Source organism: Peromyscus leucopus, chromosome 8b (genome assembly GCF_004664715.2).
Source record: "Peromyscus leucopus breed LL Stock chromosome 8b, UCI_PerLeu_2.1, whole genome shotgun sequence".
Lineage (NCBI taxonomy): Eukaryota > Metazoa > Chordata > Mammalia > Rodentia > Cricetidae > Peromyscus > Peromyscus leucopus.
This window is the reverse complement of record NC_051086.1, coordinates 30,053,362-30,072,345: the sequence shown is the minus strand read 5'-3', so window position 1 is coordinate 30,072,345 and position 18,984 is coordinate 30,053,362. Positions and strand designations below refer to the sequence as shown.

The window sequence follows — 18,984 nt, the reverse complement described above, 5'->3', positions numbered from 1 at the left end:
TTTCCATGTGAACAGAAAATTGAATTTCCAGAATGTGTGTCCTTTGCCCATTGTACAACAAAATTAAACTTACAAATTGTACAAATACATAAAAAGCTAAGAAACAGGCTGTTGAATGGATGTTAACTCATTGAAAAACACTGAAAGGAAAATTTAAGGTATCAGCTCACACATTTTTATTCATTTCTTCCAAGAAGCTTTGCAATCATTTACTTCTTACTTTTTAAAATTATGATTAGTGTGAAACCTTTGTCAAAAGATTCCAGTATTTGATTTCTATCTATCAGTAGTTATTACATATTTTCCACAATTTGAATTGTGACTCTCCTGAGTTTTGTTAAGTGATTGGTTTTTGGTAAAATCCTGAAAAAGTGGATACAAGATTCTCAGATTCTGAATTAACTTATTTTTTCCCATCACTCAGCATGTCTAGAGTGGTGTAGAGGATGCAGAGTTGAAGTACAGGCTGGAATTGTTGCAAGGTTGTTATCACAGCATGTCATTCTGCCATTTTTCAGACAGCAAGATTAAGTTTAGTTTTCCCATCAGTACAAGGACCATTTTGAGTAGCATTACTACCTAATACTCCCTGTCTTTGTCCAAGGGTGACATCCTATATGCAAGGGTGGAGGATGAGCCCTCTGCCCCCTGCCTTCTTGCATGAGTGCAGAAGTAGCTCCTTGCTCCCTCCAACTTCATGCAAGGGTGTAGGAAGACCTCCCTGCCCTTCTGACTTCATGCATGGGGTGTAGAAAGAGCTCCCTACCCCTCAGCCTTTATTGATAGGTATAGTATCAGCTCTCTGCTCCTCTGCCATCAAGGATGGGTGTGGATCATCTCTCTATCCCTCTGCCTTTATGCATGGGTATGTGCTGTGGGATGTCCTGTATGCTGTAAATATATGTTGCTATGATTGACTGATGAATAAAATGCTGCTTGGCCAGTAGCCAGGCAGGAAGGATAGGGTAGGTGGGACAAGGAGGAGAAGAATACTGGGAGGTAGAAGGCTGATGCAGAGAGATGCTGCCAGCCGCTATGAGGAGAAGCATGATGTAAGATACTGGCAAGCCATGAGTCGCATGGCAGGGTATAGATTTACAGAAATGGGTTAATTTAAGATGTAAGAACCAATAGCAAGCAGCTTGCCATGGCCATACGGTTTATAAATAATATAAGCGTCTGTGTGTTTATTTGAGTCTGAGTGGATGCCGGCCTGGGTTAGACTGGAGATAGATCCAGCCACAAATAGTACCCAACAGGTTGGCAAGAGTTTCCACCTAAAACCTGAGAGAGACAATTCTGGAAAGAGCTAAAACAGCTTCCCAGTTGTCTCTCTCAAGTTAGCCATAGCCTGCATGCTTGAACTACTATATGGTGGGTTTGTGGCATGCGCGCTTGACTTGCAGTATGGCGGTAATGAGGTGTCTCCAAGCCATACATTATACTGCTGCTGTGTGGTGGATTTAGCCTTTGCTGATACATTAAAAAAAAAAAAAAGATTTCTGGGCTACATGCTGCTTGGATAGAAGCATAGATCCACTATGGCTCCCAGCACTGGCGGTAAATTATCTCCACCATGTTGAAAAGCTAAATTGGGCAGAGCTAACAGCCAAGACTTCTGCTTCAGTACTAACCACTGCAATTTAGAGCAATAGTTACACAATAAGACAGATTCAGATGAAATAAGACTTTAAATGGTTTACATTATATGTAAAAAATGTATGTAGGCTTGAAAGACCAAAGAATGAATATAAACAATAATATAAACAAATAGTTTTAAAAAATACAGTTTTTAAAGAGACAGTAAAGGTAATATAAAAAATAAGCCACATAAAGATGGATATTGCACATAAAATCTGGATTATGTTGTTTTTGGAAATTTTAACTACAGAAAGACATTTGACTGTAAAAACTATTGTGTTAAGCCAATATGTATATTTTAAAGATACCTTGACTTCAAAATTTGGATCTAAAGCTATGTTGCTTTGGAAAGGAGGCTTTGTTTTTGTTTCCACAGAAAGCAAGAGGCTATGGATTTGTTCCAGATTAAGATACATCAGGTTTGACCAGCCAAGACCACCTGAAAGGTCTCCGATGACACCATGGCCCATATGATCCCACATCCAGAACAGTTTCAAGGCAACTGGCCCAGAGAATATAGCCTCATGGACTACTCCATAATCCTAAAATTTTCTTTATGTCCCCATAAGAGTACAGCACTCTCCTCCAGCTGGAAGTAGTAAAAGAAGCTACGCCCAAATTCCCAAATACACCAAGCTGGCTTTGGAGATGGAATTGGCTCACTCCTTCTCTAAACCCAAACATATTCCTAAAAGAAAAGGTTGAGAGATTCTTGTGTCCCATATCAGAAGAGCCCTCTGGTGTGGGACAGAGAAAAAAAAACAATATTTTTATTTAAAAACAGATTGATTATAAATATGATATCTTTCTAAAGAAAAAAAGGACAGTATAGATAATAATAGGACAAAAGAATAGATTATTGAACCTACTTTTTAAAAGCAACTTATTTAAAATGTTTTACATTGGTATAGATTTTAGTTTATTGATACAAATTAGAATTGGTTTTGTTCTACTTTATATATATTTCTACTCTTGTTTAAGGTATTATGTTTATGTAACTCAATTAGATCATAATGGATAATTATAATTAGTCTTCTATGATAATCAAACTTATAGTCATGTTGTTTTCTAGGTATACATAGATATAATTCATTTAGGTAGGTACTCTTCAAACACTTCAAAGACCTACAGAATATGGCATTTAAAATGATTTAAAAATTTAGACTTTCTGGACAGTGAGACATATCTGCTCCTGGCAGCACCAATTTACTTCAGAGAGGAGGATGGACATTGAAGACACTCCATATGAAGTTTATCTTCACCTTGACAAAAATATCCATTTGGGCAAGAAACTGTTCTTGCCTGGACTGCTTGATTGACTGGACATGCAGGACCCATAGGAAGGTAACCACTGAACTTTGCTTGGTGAAATGGTCCTTCAGGTTCCTGATTTCCAGAGGAAACTGCCAGATATTCTACAGGACACAGAAAGAAGTGACTGAGAGACTCTAGGCCTGTGTGATGAAGACAGATGCCGCAAATTTACAGAAGAACTTTGGATGACTGTCCAAGATGCCAGCTGTCTCTGTCTACTCTCGCAAGACTCCCAAAAGTTTCTTGCGTCCTTCTCCCATTTCTCAGGTAATAGTATATCCTTCTGGGGTCTTTGATGTAGTTGAAGACTAGATAGTTATAATTCCCTTAGTTATGATAAAAGATAAGTTAGATATAAAACCTTAGAATCGTAAATATAGGATAGATAGGATATCTTCTTTAATTCTGCCAAATACAAATAGACTACATATTATAAATAGACTAGATATTGTAACTGTAATTCTTACTTGATAATTGTTTTGTTATATATAATTTTACTATGTTAAAGTTAAAATCTTCCTTTTTGAAAAAACAGAAAACGGGAAGTGCTGTGGGGTGTCCTGTATGCTGTAAATATATGTTGCTATGATTGATTGATAAATAGGATGCTGATTGGTCAGCAGCCAGGCAGGAAGGATAGGGTAGGTGGGACAAGCAGGAGAAGAATACTGGGAGGTGGAAGGCTGAGGCAGAGAGATGCTGCCAGCCGCTATGAGGAGAAGCATGATGTAAGATACTGGTAAGCCATGAGTCACATGGCAAGGTATATAGATTTATAGAAATGGGTTAATTTAAAATATAAGAACCAATAGCAAGCAGCCTGCCATGGCCATACAGTTTATAAATAATATAGGTGTCTGTGTGTTTATTTGAGTCTTAGTGGATGCCACCCAGGGTTGGACTGAAGACCACACCAGCCACAGGTGTAGGATCATCTCTGTATCCCTCTGCCTTCATGCAAGGGTATGGATCATCGCTCTACCCATCTGCCTTCATGCACGGGTGTGGATCAGCTCTCTGCCTGGACTTGAAGGCACCGGGGAATAAGGATAGAAGCAAAGCAAGTTCCATTGGCATCTTGTCCAACCACCTCTATCTTGTACGTATAAGTGAAGTCTCAGCAGCATTGGGAGCTGCTGACACGGGGAGGAACTGGGTACACGGATTGTCATGTCTTCAGTGCTGTTTTATGCCCACTTGGCCCTTTCAAATACCACTAGTCCTGCCCCCTCTTTCCTCCTTCTCTTTGAAGACAGAGGCTAAGGAACCCTCTAAAACCCACTGAAAGGGAGCTGGTGATGTAAATTAGGGCTGACTAGCCTCCCTGGCCAGTGTTTTGTTAACATTGTGAGACTGCTGGTTGCCATACTCGTACCAATGAATATTTGAACTGTGATGGTTTGAGGGAGAATGGCCCCCATAGACTCATACATTTGAATCCTTGGTCACCAGTTAGTGGAACTGTTTGAAAAGGATTAAGAGGTATGATGCTCTGGGAGGAGGTATGTCACTAGGGCAGGCTTGGAGGTTTTGAAAACTTATGCTGTTCTCAATTAGCTCTCTCTGCCTCCTGGTTGTAGCTCAGATGTGAGCTCTCAGCTACTGTTCTGTGTTCCATTGCCCTGCCCTCCTGACTGCTGCCATGCCCCCAACCATGACATTCTAACCCTCTGAAACTGTTAGCCCCAAATAAACTTTGTTCTGTGAGTTGCCTTGGTCATGATGTCTCTTCACGGTATTAGAAAACTAAGACAGACACTCGTTTGCTTGTACTTGGTAGAAAATGGATGGTCAGCCCCACCATGTCTTCATTAGAAGACTAATGTCCACCATGTGCTTCTGCTGGGCACTGTGTGAGTCTTTGGCTAACTGACACACAAGGTTTGCTTACCTGGAGAAGTGAGTTTATATTAAAGCAAGTTTATCTTAAAACATTCTTTGTCTTTCTTACCTCTTGCTTAGAAATCAGTTCTAGATGCATGCTGTGAGACTACCCCCTTTTCCAAGAGCTATAAAAAGAGATCCCCTCATTTCTGCCTTTTGGACTCTGCTCTGTTTTTCTATGATGTCAATAACTCTCCTAATATACTTTTTATCCCCAGCAGGCCATCTTAGCAGCCCCCTTAATTCCATATCCTAGAACATTCAGTCACTGATTGTCTAATAAGTGGATGTATTATGTGAAATTTTGACAGCCAGGGATGGTGTCAATAGATTGGAACTGGGATCTGTGAACTGTAGCCCCTTCTCCTCAGCGGAAATGAAGGAAGGAGAGAAGAACAACGGTTGTTCATTACTTTATGGTAATGCTGACAGAGTAATGGTGGAGGGTAGTTGAGAAAACCATCCATGAGACACTATCAGTGATGGTGGTACACACTCCCATGGCTCTTAGGTTCTTGCACACATTCAGATTATGCTTGTTACAGAGTGCTTGGTAGCTCATGTTTGTATTCCTAACACTTAGGATGCTGAGGCCGGAGGATGGCTGCAACTTTGAGGCCAGCTTGGCTTACAAGTGAGTTTCAGGCCAGCTATGCTATGTACAGAGTAAAATCAAAAGCTCCAAACATGAATACTAACAAAAAGAGTGCCCAGTCATGCAGTCAGAGATCGTCAAAGACAGTTCTCCCTCTTGTTAGAAAGACTAGAGGCTGGAGAGATGATTGAGCAGTTGAGACCAATGGCTGCTCCCACAGAGGTCCTGAGTTCAATTCCCAGCAACTACATGGTGGCTCACAACCATCTATACTGGGATCAGATTCCTTCTTCTGGTGTGCAGACATACATGCAGACAGAGTGCTCATATACATAAAATGCATAAATAAACAAATCTTTTGAATTAGGAATAGCACATGAAGCTAGGTGGGTAGTAGTAGCACACATCTTTAATTCTAGTACTTAGGATGCAGAGGCAGGTGAATCTCTGTGAGTTGAAGGCAGGCTTAGTCTTAGACAGAGTTCTAGGACAGCCAGAGCTACACAGAGAAACCCTATCTCACCCGCACCCCTGCCAAAATAAAATAAAATAAAATAAAACAAAACAAACCAGAAAAAAAAAATCCAACCAAACAAACAAACAAACAAAGAAAAGAAAAGTAGCACAGGAATGTCTCAGGGTGACAAGCAGGGAGGCTTGCTGCTCCACCCCACACAGACATTCAGGAAGCCCCCAGCATGCTGATTTTCCACCCATGACAGACACACTCAGCAGTCACCCTAGACACAGTCCAGACTATGTCATGTGACCACCCCTCCCCCAGCTGTGGTAAGGAATATCAGAAGCCAGCTGTGCAACAGATGGGAAAGGAGGCCCTCACTTCTGGCACCTTGCCACTTCTCAGGGTTCCTTCTTATGTGGCCACCACACCTTTACCACTTCTCATTTCTAAAGTACTTCCTCCTCCAGCCTTGTTCATTATCCCACAGCAGAGTCAAACTATAACCTTCTGTGTAGATGCTGTCTGAGTTAGGGGAGGGCCACCCTGATGTATCCTAGCACACATCATCAGGCACATTATTCACAACTCCAACATTCAGTTAATCCAAAATGTCCTTGTCATGTGAAGGGTAAATCTGAAAGATTCCTGACTATTTCATATCTGATGGTTGTGTTGCCAGGCTTTTCTGGCAGGATTTCAGGCTAAAAACTGGAGGAAAATTTTTTTTTCCTTTCTCTGCTTTTCAACTACATATTTAGCAGAAGGGAGTATAAAAGTAATTTAGAAGATATATAATACCTTCTGCATTGCAAATATACTGCAAGCCTGGAATGTGATGTCATATTTACCATAGCTAAAAAAAATTAAAGGGAATAATTATGCCGATGCTTCGCAATGACAAGAGGTATTGTTAAATATAACAGGTATTTTCATAGGAAATTTCCCCTTATAAGTATTAAGAAATGAGTAGTGTGTGCACATGCTCAAAACTTTAATTTCATTTATGTATTTGCTTATTTAATATTTTTGACACAGAATCCCGTATAGTCCAGACTGGCTTTAAATTTATCACTGAGGATGACCTTGAACTTTTGGTCTCCTTGCCTCCACCTCCAGAATCCTGGGATTACAGATGTGTGCCACTATGCCTAGTTTATGCAGTGCTGGGGGTTAAATTCATGGTTGAGGGAGGTGGCTCAGAGGTGAAGAGCAATAACTGTTCTTGGAGAGAACCTGGGTTTGATCTTTAGAAACCACAGGGTGATTCACAGCCCTCTCTAACTCCATTCCCAGAGGATCTGATGCCCTCTTCTGGACTCCTCTGGTACTGCAAGTACATAGTTCAGTTACATGCCTGTGGGTAAAACACTCATACACATAAAATAAGTAATTCTTTTATAAAAAAAAAAAAAAAAAAAATCCAGGGCTTGATGCATGGTAGATAACTACTCTGTCACTAAGCTAGATCTCAAGTCCCAGAATTTTGTGTGAATTTAATAGTACAGAATGCAGTTTTTCCTGTCTGAGTTTTCCATCTGACATGGTGTTTTTGAAAATATAATTATTTTGATTGATATATAGTATGCACATGTATTGACATATGTGTACATGTATGAGGAATTGTGTGTACCAGCATCTTGTTCTCTTTTATTGGTACATTATGTATTATTGAGTAGACATTTGAGTCATTTTCATTTTGGAACTAGTTAGAATAATGTTGCTATGGTCATTAAAAGCTAAGTCCTGAGTGGCATGTTTTCATTTCTCTCAACGAAATACCAAACAGTGAAACTGCTTAGCATTGTGCTCAACTATGGGATGGTATTTTGTCAAAAACTCTGTGCCAGATGAAGACAGCTATTTCTATTTTATGGGTAAACTGAAGCACAAGAAAAATGTGATGACTTACTCAGACTTTTCTACTAATAAACTTTGACATGCTGAGACTGGGATGTAGATCTCCAATGCTCACTTCCCTTTTGGTTTATTGTGTTTTTCTCCTTAAAAACTTTTGTTTCATTCAAGAATATAAGTTAGGGGGGCTCAGTGGTCAAAAGCACTGACTGCTCTTCCAGAGGACCCAGGTTCAATTCCCAGCACTCATATAGTGGGTCACAATTGTTTGTAACTCCAGTTCCAGGGGACCTGACTTCCTAACACAGATATACATACAGGCAAAACACCAATGCATATGAAATAAAAATAAATGAATAATCTTTAAAAAGAATGTATGTAAGTTATTGTGTAGGGTTAGTTAAGCTAAGGTCTTGGTATGTTTCCCAGCATGGTCAACAATGTTCAAGTTATCTTCCTGTGTCAGCTTCTTGACAGGTGGTATTGCAGGTACATGCTGTCAAACTTGGAAAACCTTACTTGGAATATCTACTTAGACCTGTGTCTGTGCATACATGGTCTTTTTACATACATTGATTAAGATTATATGTAATGATATTTGTTCCACCCATGACCTTGGGCTATAGGGCCCAAAGGAGGCGGTGCTTCTGGTCGTTATACATGACCTCTTAAAAGGGAAGGGAGAGGGGTCATGAACCCCTTCTCCCTGCTTCTTCTTCCTGGTGTAATGGAACAGCCAGGTGGATTTGATCCTTGTCAGATGACAGTGTGACTTAAGCTGTCTGCTCAATTCTGTATTTGTAAGTGTATTTCCTCAATTTACCCTAATAAATTCCCCTAACACTCCTTAAGCAGACTCCCATGGATTTATCACATTATCTGGCGCCCAACCCTGTGGATCTGAGGCCCATGTGCCCCTATTGGGGCTACTCTTGGGGCCAAACCCTAATGCCCTCCGGCAGCTGCTGGTGAGCTTCTCCACCCTGCAGAGCCCTCATGTAGCCCAAACCTCCCAGGAACTACTTGACCCCTGCTCAGGTGACCACCTGCATACAGTGGCTGTGAGGGGCGTCTGTAAGCCAGGCGGCTCACGTGGCTGCAGTTCTTGTCACCACTAACAGAAGCACACGGATTCTGCGGTAGATAGAACACCATGTCAGAGAAAAAGGTGCCTGCTCTGGGCATCTTTCTAGTTCTGTGGTTGTAGCAGTCACATTCCTGCCTGGTTAGAGACTACAAGAGGACTGTTCCTTTACTTTTAAAATGGTTCGGTGTAGCTGCTTCCAATTCCAGGACACCCTGGGATGCTGCCCTTGAGCATGTGCCCTCCCTGGAGCCCAGCTCCCATGCCACCACTGCTGCTGCCATCCCATCCCCTGCACAGTCACCTCCATTGTTCAGTGTATTACCTCATTTGTTGTGATCCTGGCAACTCCTCCGCCCGGTATTCACGCATAGGGTGCTGAGGCCCACTTAGGTTTCCTAGTGAGATCTGAGCTTGTTCTACCCAGCAGAGCTGCATTAGAGGATTGCTTGACCATGTAAGTGGTTACCAAGTATTTGCAAAGTTATACACTTGGCTGTGCTAGGGGAGGTCTTTGGCTCCACCCCTTGGCATTCCTATAAAAAGCCCTTTAAAAGAGATAGAAGAGGCCAATGGAGAAGGATCCAGGCCCTTCCAAGATATCCATCATTTCTATCTGTCTCTATCCCTTCTATATTTCTATCTAAATATTTTCTACTTCTCCCTCCTCAAGAGCACCCTGGAGGAAGAGTGGGAGGAGTCTCCACCGATGGTACCATGAACAGGGACCAGGGACTTGGTGAAAGGGGGGTAGAGGACCCTGTAGGAAGCAGCTGGACATGTCCAGTTTTGTAATATAATGAAGACAAGGGTGTTCTATTTTCAAGTAAGGTAATGTGGCTGAAAGATCAGATGTCACTTTGGTTGCCAATTGTCACTGTTTATCACGACACAGGTGTGTGGGTTCACGTGGATCCATGGGAGAAGAATCAGAGGCACCTTAAGAATAAATTTAGCCTTTAATGGCTACAAGGGGGTCCAGCCTGAAGGACTGAAGCACTTTCCCTTGGCCTAGGGCATTTTTATTTTCTCCCTATTTATAGTTTAGTCAGTTAATTTCCATATGCTCAAAACAACCTGAAAGAAGTTCCAAAGATACAATGCCAACTACAAATTCCTTGATTTCTCAGGTACCATGGTTCTCTGGTTTTCCTGAACCAAGTTTTGCATGGGTTTCGTATCCTTAGCAGACTCTCAGATAAGAGTCACATAGGGCAGCTAGAGAAACAAAAGGTATTGGTTAAACAAAGGATGGACTAGGGCTAGGTGCTATTCTCTGGAGCCAGGCCAGGTGCAGCTCAACAGAAATGCAGCCATAGCTGGACATGTCTGGTTTTGTAGTATAATGAAGACGGGGGTATTCTATTTTCAGGTAAGGTACAGTGGCTGAAAGATGACCAAGTGAAAAAAGAAGCTGCAGCAAATATATTTCTCTCTGTCTAGGTTTATTTCTTTCTTTCTCTCTCTCTTCTCTGCCTCTCTCTCTCTCTCTCTCTCTCTCTCTCTCTCTCTCTCTCTTTCTCTCTATCTCTATCTCTATCTCTTAATGTCCATCTATAAAAATTAGAAAAAAAATTAGGTCAAAAAGAAAAAATTACAAAGTAGAATATAGGAATATAGTTTAGGAAGAAATTTAGAATAAGAGTAGAATGTAGGGAGGGGGTGGGAGGGGAGAGAATAGGGGAACCTGTGGCTGATATGTAGAACTGAATGGTATTGTAAAATAAAATTTAAAAAAAAGAGTAGAATGTAGAAATATAATTTAAGAAAAAACTTAGGATAAGATAAGCAACAAGACAGAGAAACTATGTCCTTGATTTTCCAAATATGGTGCTATGGATGCACAATCCTGGGGAAACATCAGACAAAAATCTATCAAAGATGAGAAAAAATGGGCAGAAAAAAGATTCTTGTGGAAGATTTTGGCTATGGGCAGCCTAAATCTAAGTCCTGAGTAGCAGAGGAAAGAATTTTCTCTGAGGTGAATACAAGTGAAATAAAACTTTTCACTCCACTGATGCTGTCACTGTATAAAAACATCAAGCCCACAGAATTAGTCTCTGTTTGGCCATGAAGTCTAAAAGTTTAGAGAACAGAAGTTTTGGGGAAAAAATGAATAATCTTTCCCTCAAAAACTGAAAGTTTTCTTGAAAAATCTTAGTAATATCTCTCTCTCTAAAAAAAACTAAAAGCTTTTCAGTCCTTTTCTTTCTCACATTTTTTTTTCTCTTTCTGTAGGGGCAAAAAATTAAATTCACCTGGAAGAAACATCTATCAAAATGGGAGAATTGCTTGTAACTGCCCTAGGATAGAGAAAACCCCATGCAGCATTGCTAATTCTTATTGTTAGTGTTGTATCTCCATTTCTATCCAGCAATTGGAAAGCAATTAACATAGAGCCAGGGAGCAAACATATCTGAGTTTGAATGCATTCCAGGGGTAGCAGGGTTCCTGCAGGTGTCAAGCAGCTTCCTGGAGCATGAAACTGAGGTAGAGACATGCAGGACCCAGAGGAAACTGCTAGCAGAAAAAGCAGGGTAAATTTGGCTATAAAAACAAAGCTGGCAGTAGCAGCAACAGTTGCCTGCTCAACTGTAAGCCCTGAGTCAGCAGGTGGGGCTACAGCACCCATGGCTGTGGAAAAACCTCTCTGAAAAGCCCTCTTTTCTATCAGGAAAAGACCTTTCTGAAAAAGCTTTTAGTTCAAGTGCTTTCATTTTCTTTCACTGACCCACAAAGGCAGGGGTTTTTGCTGCTGGGACCAAAGCACCTGTCTGAATGCACGCAGGCAGACAGACTTGGCTGCTCTGGGAATAGTGTCAGGTGAAGGAAATATACCTATCAATGCCACCTCAAGGAGACAGAAATCTCCTGTGGTAAAATAACAAAATCTTGACTCAAAAACCTCCTGTGGTAAAAGCAAAAGCATGAATACAAACTGTGTAAACAAAAACAGGAGGACAGTGTACCAGGAGAGCAGTATAGGAAGTGTAGTATGTCCTAACCACAGAATGATATAGCGAAAGGCAGTATGGGAAATGTAGTTTTTCAGCTCAAAATGGCAATACTACCCAAAAACTCTCTTACAGAACTTAAGTCTTACCTCCTGAGTACTAGAAACAGGTGAACAGCTTCCCTCTCAGTAGATAATTAAAGTCCTAATACAGTTTGTCAACAAGCTACTTTAAAATGTTTTAGAAAACAGGGGAAAGTGATCCTTACAGTGGAAAATTGCTTCAGGTGTTAAAAAAAAAAAAAAAAAAAAAAAAAAAAAAAAAAAAAAAAAAAAAAAAAAAAAAACAAACAAAAAAACTTACGGGATTGAGTTGTGCTTAAGATAGAAGAGGGAAACATTGACAGCATTAAAAAAACTCTCACAGTAATCTTAAAAAGCAGCTTTAAAGAATTAAAGGGGGGGATTGTACCCTTAGGAAAATTATCCCCTTAGTCACCAAATGAAGCTTGCTAGCTACGCACAGGAGTCTCATATCAAAGTTGACCATGAACTCCGAACTTAAAAATAAAGCAATGTTGAGTTCACTTACAATTTTTACTATGGTAACTTATAATTTGTGTACTTTCTATCTTGTTGATAGGAAATAAGTTAGTTCTGTTATCAGTCTTTCTAGTGTAAGTTAGTTCTGTTAAGAGATTCTTTTTTTTTTTTTTTTTTTTTTTTTTTGTTGTTGTTGTTGTTGTTTTTCGAGACAGGGTTTCTCTTGTGTAGCTTTGCGCCTTTCCTGGAACTCACTTGGTAGCCCAGGCTGGCCTCGAACTCACAGAGATCCGCCTCCCGAGTGCTGGAATTAAAGGCGTGCGCCACCACCGCCCGGCTAAGAGATTCTTTTTAGATATCCCTAAAATAGCTCTATAGTTTCTTCTTGAATATAAATTTGGTAAATAGTTCTTCTAAGGAATCTCTTCTGGATATGTGCTAAAGTCTGTAAAATAGACCTATAGCGTTTCCCTTTGAATATAAAGTCTGTAAAATAGTTCTACAGAGTTTCAATTTGAATATAAGTTTGTAAAAAATATAAATAAATATATGTTGAATGTGGGTTTGTGAAGGATGTAAATGTTGAATGTAGGTCTGTGTAAAGTGTCAATGTTGAATATAAGTCTATAAAACATATAAATGTTAATGTAAGTTCATACTAGAACTTCTTAAATTTCTCCATCAATTTGTCTATCTGTTTAGACAAATTAGGTAACATTAATTGTTAAAGGAATGTGTTTCATCTTCAGATATATTTGAACACTTTTCATGATAGCCCAAAATACAATTAACAAAGGTTTCATAATTAGGAGAGTTTTTCTGTCTTCTTCCTACAAGTTTCAACTCCTTCTGTCTCTGTTTTGAAAGGGGTAGGCCTCCCATAAAGGGATAAGCTTCCTACAATCCAGTTAGTTTGTGTCTTATAATTAGGGTGGGTTTTGTTTACTTGAGTATTTAAATATTTAATTTAAAAATTTATTTAATTTAAGTAGTTAAATATTTCTCACCCCTCCCTCCTCAAGAGTACCCTGGGGGAAAAGTGGGATGGGTCCACCTTAGTAGCAGTTGCCTGGGTTAGTGTTTGATTCACAGAGCTTATTCAGGGAGCTGAGTCAGCTTACACCAGAGTTGCCTTGAACGCTATAACTGCGACACCTGCTGGATGAATATCACTACTACACTAAAAACCATCACGAGAACTGGGACTTCTGGAACACCTAAGACTGTTAGGACCAGCTAGCTCTCAAGGAGTTCATCTGAGTTAAAATTACTCAATAATTTTACACCTTAAACTGATTAATAAATAAACAAATTAATAAACTTTTTCTTTACAAATTTTGAATATTTCTCAAAAATGGCAGACAATATCACCACCCAGGAATTTTAAAACTTTTTTGTTTGTACTATAAATGAAATTTTACATGACATGTAAGAATTTCCTGGGATGTATACAATGTTTGTCATAATAACAATTAGCATAGTGATCCATCTCATATCATTGAAAAATTGGCTTGATAATGGCAGCAAAAATGAGACACTAATGGAACTAATAAAGGCTTTACAAAGTGGTAATGAGGACTTAAATAGAAGGCTTCTTTCTATGGAATCTGCTATTTACCACAAGAACTTTAGTCTGTTATTAATTACTTAATAAACATACTGCTACATGTCTATCAGGCATCTATAGGAAGACTGAAGTGTGGCAGTATTGTGTTCCCCAAAATATTGTGCACCCTAATAAACTTATCTGGGGTCAGGGCACAGAATAGCCACTAGATACAGAGGCTAGAAAATGGTGGCACTCACACCTTTAATCCTAGCATTCCAGAGATAGAAATCCCTCTGGATCTCTGTGAGTTCAAGGCCACATTGGAAACAACCAGGCAAGGTGACACACGCCTTTAATCCCAGGGAGTGAAGGCTGAAAGCAGAAAGATATATAAGACGTGAGGACCAGAAACTAGAAGCATTTGGCTGGTTAAGTTTTTAGGCTTTGAGCAGCACAATACAGCTGAGACTCATTCTGGATGAGGACTGAGAGGCTTCCAGTCTGAGAAAACAGGATCAGCTGAGGAACTGGCAAGGTGAGATAGCTGTGGCTTGTTCTGCTTCTCTGATCTTCCAGCATTCACCCCAATAACTGGCCTCAGGTTTGATTTTATTAATAGGACTCTTTAAGATTCATGCTACACTGAAGAACAGAGCAAGCATCACAATCTCACAGCCCTGCAGCCACCAGATAAGAATCAGGAAGGAGTCAGGAGAGTGTAGGGGTGCATGGCCCCATCTAGTGGCCTCATCCCTCTAGAACCCAGGCTGATCTTGACAAATCTTTTAGAAAAGCTACAAATCCAGGCTATCATTGAAAAAGGCCTGGTTTGATGTGTAGTTCCCTCAAATTTAAGAAAAAAAAATAATAAATTACAAAACAACATTGTATACCAAAGAAACTCTGTCTCAAAAAAACCAAAAGGAAAAGAAAAAGAAAAATCATTATAATGTAAAAAACAATCATTTTTAAAGGAGACAAGGAAACCCCTTTTGGCAAACCCAGAATGCAACTTCCTACTATCTGACCTCCCCAAGAAATCCTCAGACACATATTCATTTCCTAGAGCAGCAGTGAAATGTGGACTGAGATCCAACATCCTATTCTCCTATGGACTGGGTGTCTCTAACTGGAGTCAGGGCTTACTCAAACTGAAGTAGAAATTAATACCTCTAGAAACTCTGCTTTCTCAACAACCAAACTGGCAATGAATATACCAATATACCAACACAACAGCCTTTATTAACACTAGCAAAGCCAAATAATTCTTGTGACAAACTGATGCACTATGAAAAATTGCTTTGTGGTAGTCAGAAGTTTTCTCCAGTCCCACCCAGCCCTGAGATCCCACAGATGCTTATAAAATAATCTCTCACAGACTTAATATTATTTACAAACTGTCTGGTCTATGGCAGGCCTCTTGCTAGATAGCTCTTATATTTTAAACTAACCCATTTCTATTAATCTATGTTTTGCCACATATTCCATGAATTACTGATCTGTTGGCTTATTGTTCCTAGGGCAGCAGGCTGGTGTCTCTCTGCCTCTGCCTTTCTTCTTCCTGTCCTTCTCTCAGATTTTCTTGCCATAGGTGACAGTAGCTTCTTTATTAACTAATTAGAGCAACACATATTCACAGCATATAGAAAGACATCCCCCAGAATTTCCCCTTTCTATCTAATCAAAATGGAAGGTTTTAGCTTTAACATAGTAAAATTACATATAATAAAACAGTTATCAAGCAAGAATTACAGTTACAATATCTAGTCTATTTGTATTTGGCAAAGTTAATGAAAATATTCTGTCATTTATACTATACTTGTGAATCTAAAGTTTCATATCTAGTTTATCTTTTATCATAACCAAGGACAATTATAACTATCTAATCTTCAACTACATCAAAGATCCCAGAAGGATATAATATTACCTAAGTAAACAGGAAAAGCATTGTACGCAAATTCCAAAAATCTAAAATGACAGAGGCAGCTGTCTGTCTGGATAGCCACGCAAAGTTCCTCTGCAACGTTGGGGCATCCATCATCAGACTATAGGCCTAGAGTCTCTCAGTTGCTTCTTCCTGTGTCCTGTAGAATATCTGGCAGTCTCCTCTGCGAAGCAGGAACCTGAAGGACCATCTTATCTTGTTTTGGCAGGATTTAGTGGTCATTTTTCCATGGATCCTGCATGTCCAGTCAATACAACATTTTGTCAAACAGTCCAGGTAAGAGTAGTTTCTTGCCCAAATAGCCAGTTCTACCAAGGAGAAAATAAACTCTATATGGAGTGTCTTCAATGCCCATCTTCCTCTTTGAAGTAAATTGGTACTGCTAGGAGAAGACGTGTCTAATTATCCAGGAAAGTCTAACTTTTTAAAACATTTTAAATGCCATATTCTATAGGTCTTGGAAGTGTTTGAAGATTACCCATCTATCTGAAATGTATCTCTGCATATCTAGAAAACCTAATTAACATTACTGTAAGGTTGATTATCATAAATGATTCATTATTAATCTGTATTTCTTAATTGTACATTATAATTTCAATGAGCTGTACACATATAATACCTGGAACAAGAGTAGAAATATACATAGATTATAACAAAATTAACATTAAATTTGTATCAATAAACTAATATCCATAGCAATGTAAAACATTTTGAACAAGTTGTTGCTTTTTAAAAGTAGATTCAACAATCTATCCTTTTTTCCTATCAAAACTATATCACTTTGTCTCTCTGAAATAAATTTATATGTAAATATGATCTGGAGACAATTATATGTTTAGAACTCTGAATGAAACCAGTGATAGTCCTAAACCCGGTCACTCCTGGAACAGGACTTCTCTCAGGCAGAGAGCCTGGGTCCTGCTCCCCCTTTCCTCTTCATGTCTGCATTGTCTCCTTCCAGCACCTAATTCAGAGTCCAGTGGGTGAGGACAGGACACTGAGCACCAAGTCATACTGCAGTGAAAATGATTTCAATCACTTGGTCCACTAATTTCTTCCCCTGATGTCTGCCTGGTCCATTCCCATCATGGCAACCTCTCCTGACATAAAACACCCATCCTTATCCTAAGATCAACCACATAATAATGAATCATATTTCCAGAGCTATAAGAAAGCATAACCAACTCTAATAGTGACATTAGAGTGCCTTCTATTTATCTATTAGAGAAATTAAAACCTGTATGTGCCCTTGGGGATGGGAGGGAAAGTGACATTAAATTACAATAAAATAGATAAAAGATAATCATAAAATACTTCTAAATTCAGTATGCCCCTCCCACCTGTGCTCACTCACTTTTTTTTTAATATTTTCAATCCTGTTCCTTTCTTAATGATTTTAATAACCAAGGCCAGAGTCTATTTCCTACACTACTGATGATTATGTTGACTAAAGGAAACACAGAATTAAAAAATGTTCATGTTTGAGAGAATGCACTGCAGTATGTGGAGAGATTGAGGCAGTGTGAACATTAGAATTAAGATGATGTTAACAGTGAGTTTGAGTATAAACAGCTGAGGGTCACCCTCTCCACCACTGCTGGATGAACCGAAAATAGCCCTGGAGCTGTAAAGGGTGTTTGCACTGTCCAATCTGGTCGCTGTCTTTCCAGTCTCAGGAAGAAGCCCCTCAGAGGGCCACTGGGATTCAATCTGTATGGTAAAGACTGTCTTCAATAATGTAGACATTGTCTTCAGCTCTGGACTTCACATTCGCTGTGTTTTGAAAAGCTCCCATCTTAGAGACACGGAATGCTACCAAGCTGCAGAGGGAGAGATGTTGAAGAAAGAACAAGAGGTCACCTTTCAGGTCTCAGCAGAATTTTCATTTATGATGTGAGCTCAGGACTCCAGGAGCCCCATTCACAAAAAATGTAACAGTGATCAGCACCACAGAGGGCCCTCCTATGAAGTCATAGAAAAGTTTGTTTAATAGGCATCAGAGAAACTAAACATTCTTTTTTTAAAAAATAGCAACTCACATTGGAGTCCTTCAACATGCTAATGTAATAAAACACAAAAGTGGAAGACCTAGGGAGCCAGATATCTAGGTACATAATCAGGATGTACATTTGAGAACGGGGCTAGGAACCTGATAACTCATGTGTTTACTTGCACTGTGACACCTTAGAAAGGGTTAGGAGAGCCTGTGACCTGAGTGAGATCCCTGGAGCCCTTGGAAAGGCAGAAGGAAAGAGCCAGCTCCACAGTGCTGTTCTCTGACCTCCACAGGTGCCATGGAACCTGCAACACACACACACACACACACACACACACACACACAAATACACATCATGCACACAATAACACAAAATTTTCTTTATTGAAAAAGAAAGGGTCTTGAAACCTGCACAGCATCTTCATCCTCTAACGTTAAACATGGAGCAGAAAAACATTCAAACAACACAGCAGTGTCTTTGCACTGAAGCCGGTGGTCTGTGGCACAGTTTCAAAGATTACTGTATGACACACATTTACAGATGTCACATTAACACAAACATCAGGTACTGGACTAAAAGGAATTTAAGGAGAGCACTGCAGGTGTTCACAGCTGGCCCACCCCAACAGCTGTGGGAGGGGCAGAAATTGCAGAGCTCATCATGTGTCCCTGTCAGTCAGGGTAGGCACAGTGGACTGACATTTGAGCTTCTAGAACTCACGAAGGGGCAAACCAGAGAAGAAAACATGAACTCATGGGTGATGTTTTGATATAGTGGAGTTTTATCATTTGTACATAGCAGCCATTTCTACTACTGAAATGCAGAACCAAAAGGAGCATCTCCAGTCAACCACATAAGGAACATGCCTGTGCTGAGAATTACACAGAACAAGAGAGATCCAGCTCCACTGTGCCTGGGACAGTCACACATGTAGGGAAACAGTGGAGGGTCAGAACACTCCTGAGTCAGTGTGATATAACTGACAGAGAAAGTCATGAGAGAATGTCCAGAGTATGTCATGTAGTGGTTAGTTTGGTTTTGTGGCTTTCTTTATTGCATTTATTTATTTATTTACTATTTATACTTTATTCATTCATTCATTCATTCATTTGTTCGTTCATTATTCATTTGGTTTTTGTCAGGGTCTCACTATGTTTCCCTG

The 18,984-nt window shown here is 39.7% G+C and overlaps 1 protein-coding gene across 2 annotated transcripts in view; it reads right to left on the bottom strand.

Moving 5' to 3' along the window:
- Window positions 1–16,334: 16,334 nt before the first annotated feature.
- Window positions 16,335–18,984, bottom strand: part of LOC114706385 (hepatitis A virus cellular receptor 1 homolog) — a 31,738-nt gene continuing 29,088 nt past the window's right edge. For both annotated transcript variants that reach the window (XM_037201301.1, XM_037201300.1), the window contains exon 9: window positions 16,335–17,645. In XM_037201301.1, coding sequence (XP_037057196.1) covers window positions 17,531–17,645 — 115 coding nt within the window. In that variant the 3' untranslated portion in view covers window positions 16,335–17,530. The remainder of the gene's footprint in view (window positions 17,646–18,984) is intronic.